This window comes from Mustela nigripes, chromosome 14, assembly GCF_022355385.1.
Source record: "Mustela nigripes isolate SB6536 chromosome 14, MUSNIG.SB6536, whole genome shotgun sequence".
NCBI lineage: Eukaryota > Metazoa > Chordata > Mammalia > Carnivora > Mustelidae > Mustela > Mustela nigripes.
Window position 1 is genome coordinate 21,097,324 of NC_081570.1, and position 7,740 is coordinate 21,105,063.

The 7,740-nt window shown below is 41.8% G+C and overlaps 1 protein-coding gene across 5 annotated transcripts in view; it reads left to right on the forward strand.

Annotated features, from left to right (window-relative positions):
• GMEB1 (glucocorticoid modulatory element binding protein 1) overlaps positions 1-7,354 on the forward strand; it is a 36,834-nt gene extending 29,480 nt beyond the window's left edge. For all 5 annotated transcript variants that reach the window (XM_059376885.1, XM_059376884.1, XM_059376883.1 and 2 more), the window contains exons 9-10: positions 1,821-1,943; positions 5,017-7,354. In XM_059376885.1, the coding sequence (XP_059232868.1) occupies positions 1,821-1,943; positions 5,017-5,717 (824 nt within the window). In that variant the 3' untranslated portion in view covers positions 5,718-7,354. The remainder of the gene's footprint in view (positions 1-1,820; positions 1,944-5,016) is intronic.
• Positions 7,355-7,740: the final 386 nt, after the last annotated feature.

A 7,740-nucleotide genomic window follows, 5' to 3' on the forward strand; every position in this document is an offset into this window, starting at 1 on the left:
GGGGGTGGGAACAGGCTCCCCGCCAAGCAGAGAGCCCTGATGCGGGGTCAATCCCAAGACCCAGAGATCACGATCTGAACCGAAGGCAGAGGCTCAACCCACTGAGCCACCCAGGCACCCCGAGAGTGCAACTCTTGATCTTAGGGTTGTGAGTTCAAGCCTGACATTGGGCATGGAGCCTACTTAAAAAAAGAGAGAAGGAAAAAGGAATCAGTTGGGAGATTCCTAAAGGAATTACTCCAGGCAAGAGATGATGGTGGCATGGATTAGAGTGGATAGTGGTAGACCTGGGAAGAAGTGATCTTACCGGGGATATATTTTGAGTGTGGAGCTGACAAGTTTTGCTGAGGGACTGGATGTAGGATAAAAGAGAAAGACAGAAATCCAGGATGACTCATACATTTTTGACCTGAGCCATGAATGGTAACAACATTTCCTAAGATGAAGATCACTGTGAGAGTTGTAGTTAGTACAGTTAGTACTAGTTAGTACTAACTAGTTAGTACTACTTGTTGTTGTTATTGTTTTTAAATAGACCCCATAGCCAGTGTAGGGCTTGAACTCAGAACCCTGAGATCAAGAGTCACATACTCTAGAGACTGAGACAACCAGGTACCCCTCAAAGTTAGTTTTGACTTGGGGCACCTGGTTGGCTCAGTGGGTGGAACATGTGACTGGTTATCTCAGGGTTGTGAGTGCAAGCCCCATGTTGGGCGTAGAGCTTACTTTTAAAAAAAAAAAAAGAAAGAAAAAAAAGTAGTTTTGACTCGCTAAATGATTATGAAGCCTCCAAATGGAGATGTTACTCAGCTAGATGGAGTATGAAATCTGGCATGCGGGAAAGAGGTTAGGGCTGGAGATCTGCATGTGGGAGTTCTCAGCATGTACATGTTATTTAAAAGCATGGAACTGGATGAGATGATTGTGGAAGAGAGCTGTAGGTGGAGAAGTGGTCTGAGTTAAGGAAGTAATGACCACAACTACTGACAGTGCTTTCAAGAAGTTTTGTTTAAAGAGGAACAGAGATAACACTATGAATAACATTGCATGCCAGTTCCCATGTTTGACACTTAAAATATGCTGTTTCTTAAAAAAAAAAAAAAAAAAAAAAAAAAAACTCGATTTATTTGAGAGAGAAAGAGCAAGCAGGGGGAGCAGTAGAGGGAAAGGGACAATCAGACTTCATGCCAAGGGCAGAGCCTGATGTGGAGCTCGACCTCACAACCTGAGCTGAAATCAAGAGTCGGACACTTTACCAACTGAGCCAGTCAGGTGCCCCTAAAATACGATATTTCTAATCTTCATGTCTGTCTTGCCGGGTAGGTATTATTAGGCCTTTTTGTCTCAGATGAGAAAACTGAGGAGTGAAATGACTTATCTAAGTTCACACAGATAGGAGGAAACCATAAAACTGAGATTATTAGGTATTATTAGGCCAGGTAGGTATTATTAGGCCTTTTTGTCTCAGATGAGAAAACTGAGGAGTGAAATGACTTATCTAAGTTCACACAGATAGGAGGAAACCATAAAACTGAGATTCAAACTTAGCTCTATCTAGAGTGACCATGTTTTCTAAACCACAAGTCAGAACTTATAACCAGATGCGAGATTTTTTAAATTTTTATATTTATTTATATGGAAAGATGTGTAAGTTATAACAAAGTTAATTATACATGTGATAAATCTTTACCAAAATTTTTTAAAATGCAATTAGAATAGTATCATCATTCCTGGGTTGTTTCATATTTATAAGCAGTAAAACAGAGAGCTGGGGAAACACTTCTTTTTTAACTTGACAGGCATGTCTTTGTTTTAAATAGATGCTGCTGTTCTCAACAATGTAGCACATACATTTGGCCTAATGGACACAGTGAAGAAGGTATTGGACAACAGAAGGAACCAAGTAGAGCAGGGAGAAGAGCAGTTTCTCTATACTCTGACAGGTGTGTATAACTTGTTTCCTCTTAGATGATATTATACTAATGTCCTTGAGTCTTGCCATTTCTTTGTGGACTTCTTTTGGGACTGGCTTCCTTCCTTCCGTCCTGTTTTCCTTCCTTCCTTTCTACTTACCTACCTGCCTGCCTTCCTTCCTTCCTCATCATGGTCCTCCTTTCATATCTTGGAGGATTAAGATGTCTGCTCAGTTGCTCCATTTATTCAGTAATATCAATAGTGACAGAAGAAACAAATTGGCCTTTGTTTTTGTTACATTATCTGTATTGCATCTTTTGATAATTATAAATTTATCACCTTCTCCATTATTTGTGGTATTCAGAAATTATAAGCACATGAATAATTTAACTCTTTTTATCAAGTACTTAATTTATGCTGTCTCTGGAATGACCTGGGTGGCTCAGTCGTTAAGCATCTGCCTTCTGCTCAGGTCATGATCCCAGGGTCCTGGGATCCAGTCCTACATCAGGCTCCCCGCTGGCTTCTTCCTCTCCCTCTGCTACTCCCCCTGCTTGTGTTCTCTTTCTCTCTCACTGGCAAATAAATAAATAAAATCTTTAAAAAACAAATTTGCACTGTGTCCAAACTAGGTTGTGGAAATACAATGTTGACTAAGACAGCTTCACACTCTTCATGGTGTTTAAGGAACTCAGGGGAAAGCAGACATAGAAATAAGTGCAAAAAGTAGTCAGCTTTGTAACTGAGGCATATAATGGGTATGGGGGAAGAACAAAAGGAGTTGTCACTTATACCCAGAGAGAATCAAGAAAAGGTTTTGGGTAAGGTGGGTGAGAGATACAAAACAAGTCAGAGGTATGGACTATATCACCTTTGAATGATGCAGAATATATTATAGTTAGTCCTTAAGCCAAGAGGCAAGATTATTTGGTAAGAGAAGAACAATTTATGGTTTTTTTGTTTGTTTGTTTTTTAAGATTTTATTTATTTATCCGAGAGAGAGAGAGAGAGAGAGAGAGAGAGAGAGAGAAAGCAGGGGATTGGGGCAGAGGGAGAGGCAGGCTCCCTGTCAAGCAAGGAGCCTGACATGGGGCTGGATCCCAGAACCCTGGGATCAGGACCTGAGCTGAAAGCAGACACTCAACCAACTGAGCCACCCAGGTGCCCCAATATATGTTGTCTTAAACTTAACCAGTATATATTTTCAACTCAGTTTACTGAGTATTATGAGATCCTTTTCATTTGATCCTCCTAAGAATGTTAGAGGCTATTGTCCCTGTTTTATAGATGACCTAGTATAGGCACAAAGAGGATAAATATTTGCCTTGGGGCCACATCAGTACTTGGCAGTGAAGCTTGGAATAGAACTTGGCTTTCTTACTCCTAATCCAATGCTTTCACCTTGAAACTTCACACTATTCAAAAAAATGGTTTTTGTTAGGAATGTGGGCTTTTGGCTCTTTGTCCATATATTTTTTTTTAAGATAGGTTTAATCATAGTACACATAAAGTTTTATTTTCTGCTTTTTCCACTGTGACATATTAATATTTTTCCAAGTTGCTACACAGTACTTTATCTAGACATTCTTCTAAGGATGACATTTAAATTTTCAGGTTTTTCTTTAGTAGCTTATTTTGTTGCAGTGAACTTGTATGAATATAACTTTTTCTTTTTATGTGCTTTTAAACTACTTCCCAGAACTAAGTTTCAAGTTAAATGGTATTGAAAATTGTTTTATGGATATTTATGACTTGTTGCCAAATTTCCAAGAATATAATGTCACCATTTTGAACATACCAACATTGGATGTTGTGATGTATAATAGTCTCTGATTTAACTTTCTAAAAAATTATAGATGTAATTGTTAACTTCTTCAAAGATTTTATTTATTTATGAGAGAGAGAGTGCACAGCATGAGAGCATGAGCAGGGGGTGGGGGCAAAAGGTGAAACAGATTCCCAGCTGAGCAGGAAGCCTGATATGGGACTTGATACTGGAACCCTGGGATCATCACCCGAGCCAAAGGCAGATGCTTAACTGACTGAGCCACCCAGGTGCCCCATGTAATTTTTATCTTCTTGAGGTTTACATTTCTTTGACTACTACTGAAAATGGAAAAAAAAAAAAATGCAGTATTTTGTAACATATGAGGCAGTATTTAAAAATTTTGAGTGAAAAAAAAAATTTTTTTAATGTGCTCTTGATCCCTGCCTACTCCTTTGATTCTCAGCAAGGAATTGATTTGCTCTTGGTGTTCCATAGGAGCAAAGTGCTCTCCAGATGTAACTGATTATTGAGTGCTTCTCAGGTACTAAGAAGTAGAAGAAGTTCTGGTCTAGAACCCGACTCACTAGTGGTCACCAGGGCTGGATTGTACATTGGGAAAGGGATAGTGATAGGCATATTGTGATGGAAAAGCCAGCAAGTTGGCCTTCAGAAGACTTTTGTCTTGGCCCAAACTCTAAGACTTTAAGTAAGTCACTTTACCTCTCTGGGTCCCAGTTAAAAAAAATGAATGTGTTAGTGCTCTAAGACCTCTTTTAGTGTTTATAATTCTTAGGGACTTCCTCTGTAATTTTCTGTAGACTTTTCTGGGTGCTAATGGTAGACGAAGGCCATTTGGTAAACTAAGGTCACCAGCAAGGTGATCCTGCCTTGAAGGACAATTTGGGAATCACTGCTTTTTTGGAGCAGCCATTGTAGTTCCTCTGTAGGTCCATGTTAGTTCCAGAAGGATTGTGCAAATATTCCTTATTATCATCTGGAGACCCAGGCAGGGCATCTATAAGCCACAGGATCAACAGCAGGCTTCTTTGGTTTGCATTTTGGTGACAGGTGACAAAATACCACAGGAGCTTCTAGGACTGGGCTGTAGTAGGATCACAGCCTGAAAATGATTCTGAATTGTTGCCTTGCCTATAGTCACACAATGAAATGTAGTTGCTGGAGGGATTTTAAAAATCATCCAGTTTTGTTTCTTGTTTTGAAAACAATGAAACTATATAGTGGCAAAGCCAGGGCAAGACCTCAGGTTTCCTGACTCCATTCACTGTTCCCAAGAATATACTTCTCTCCACACAAAGTCTGTCTTTTCTTTCCAGAGTTGGAACGCCAGCTGGAAGAGCAGAAGAAGCAAGCTCAGGATCACAGGCTGAAATCCCAGACGGTTCAAAATGTGGTACTGATGCCTGTGAGCACTCCTAAGCCTCCAAAAAGGCCCCGGCTCCAGCGGCCAGCTTCCACCACAGTCCTGAGCCCTTCTCCTCCGGTCCAGCAGCCTCAGTTCACAGTCATCTCCCCAATCACCATCACCCCAGTGGGCCAGTCATTTTCCATGGGCAATATTCCAGTGGCCACCCTCAGCCAGGGCTCCAGTCCTGTGACTGTTCACACACTGCCTTCTGGCCCTCAGCTCTTCCGCTATGCCACAGTGGTCTCCTCTGCCAAGAGCAGCTCCCCAGACACAGTGACCATCCACCCCTCGTCTAGCTTGGCACTGCTAAGCTCCACCGCCATGCAGGATGGGAGTACCCTGGGCAACATGACCACCATGGTGAGCCCCGTGGAGCTGGTGGCCATGGAATCCGGCCTCACCTCAGCAATCCAGGCTGTTGAAAGCACCTCGGAGGATGGGCAGACCATCATTGAGATTGACCCAGCCCCAGATCCAGAGGCTGAAGATACTGAGGGCAAAGCAGTCATTTTGGAGACAGAGCTGAGGACTGAGGAGAAAGTTGTGGCTGAGATGGAAGACCACCAGCATCAAGTCCACAATGTGGAGATTGTGGTCTTAGAGGATTAACTGGGGATCTCGGGGCCAGGAGATATGTTTTGGTTTGGAATTTTAATTATTTGTTTATTTTTATCATTGTCCCACTCATTTCCACATAGGATCCTTTTTTTTAAACAAAATCTCTTTGTTGTAACTGAAAATGTTGGGTACCTCCCACCCCCTTATTGAAAAATGGACAAAAACAAAGCTGTCCTTCCAGAAGTTGAGAGTAGGTCACTCAGTATCCTAATCCTTTTACACCAAGAAAGTTACTTCTTTTAGGGGAGGCATCAGGATAATCAGAAACCCTGTCCAGAAAGCCCTTTCCAGGCTAGTCTGTGTACGCATGTGGTTTTAGTTTTGTAAAGATGCATTGACCAAACTCTGGAATGCAGATCTGACACTGGAAGGCAGCGCACCCACACATGGAAGTGGAAGGATACTTTTTTTGTGTCCTGGAAAGGACCCTCAGAGGCCGCTGCAAAACTGAAATGAAAGAAAAGTTGAACTGTACTTGGAGGGGAAGGTGGCATACCAGCAGCAGCTTAAAAAGGGAAGTGCTTTGGCCAGGATGGGGCAAGGAAGTTATCTTAGCTCCAGAAGTGCAACTGATGCCTCTTGATATCTCGAAGGGTTATTACCACGGTGCCATTTTGAGAAGAGGCCAGAAATAAGTGGAAGGGTACATCTCCTTGGACCAAGTGGCATCAGGGGCCCAGGGGCCTGTGGCTTTGCAGAAACAGGAATCCCTGGTTGTCACAGCTGTGCTTTGTCATCGAAGCTCACCTTCCCTCCCTTCCCAACTTTGTCAAAGCACTTAACCCTCCTAAATTAGGATCAGTCCATTCATTTGCAAATATGCGATGTGGTGTAAATTTCTCTGGTTCTTGGACTGTGGCTGTCCTGGGGGTGGGGCTCCAAGGCCGTCATTTTTATTGCATGACTCCAGGCGCAGGGAGTTCCTCATCTAGACCAGCTGCCCTTTTTGGTGGGGCCCTTTTTTGGCTTTGGAACCAAAAGCAGCCACTCATTTGGTGCTTCCTCTTGTTCTACCCTCCATCCCTCAATTGTTAATGGCATCTGTCTCCTGGATCCCACGCTTTTCAGCTTTTTGGCTGATTGGAGAACAGTGACAGGTGCCTGCCTGCCTTCATTCTCTTTTAGATTCATTTATACCATTTATACCACAGATGTTTCTGTGAGATATTAAGCTCATAAAAAAACCTTAGGCTTTGCAGGGAAGACTCAACAGCCCCGGCCTATCCTGAGGCACCGAGTAGATGTCTCCTCCTGAGCAAGCTGGACTCCCTGGGAAAGAAGCATTGTCTGCAACATTATATTATAGGAAATGTACCAGGAATGTCAATAATAATATCTTGGGGGGTTATTATTATTATTTTTATAATGTTGTTTGTATATTTAGAGCTGGGCCATTTTCCGTGCTGTGATTCCTGCTCTTTGACCATCTTCAGTGTTTGGGGCAAGAGTGGATCCTGGTTTTTATTTCTTTGATTGCATTGTTTACTGCACTAGGACAAATATAGGGAAACTGCAGACAATTTAAAGGAAAACAAGGTCAAAAAAGAAAGCACACACCTTAGGAGTGGGAAGCTTTTTTTTTTTTTTTGGTTTCTGGTTTTTAATTAAAAGCAAAACTTTGACCTATAGTTTCCTTTTTTTTTTTTTTTTCTTAAGAGAAGGCACCCACCTGAACACCTGAAGCCATGTTTCTTCCAACAGATGTTGGAAACCCTACTGTCAAGCAAATGAAAACTGTTCTGCCATCCCTCAGATGGCTTTAATAGCTAGAGAAGCCCCTCTAACTTGGGAGGGCCAATCTTAACAAGCCTTAAGGGTTAAATTTCTGAACCCCATATAGTTGTGGCTTTGAGCTTTAAAATTGTATGGGGTTTTACTTTTCTCTTCAAAATGTTTAATAGATGTAGCAATCAGCTTAGAACAAACCTTTGGCCCTTTAGTGAAGGAATTGGCTTTTATTATTACTTCTTTAGGTTTTCTGATGGTACATAAACAAACCCAGAGTTTCTATCTA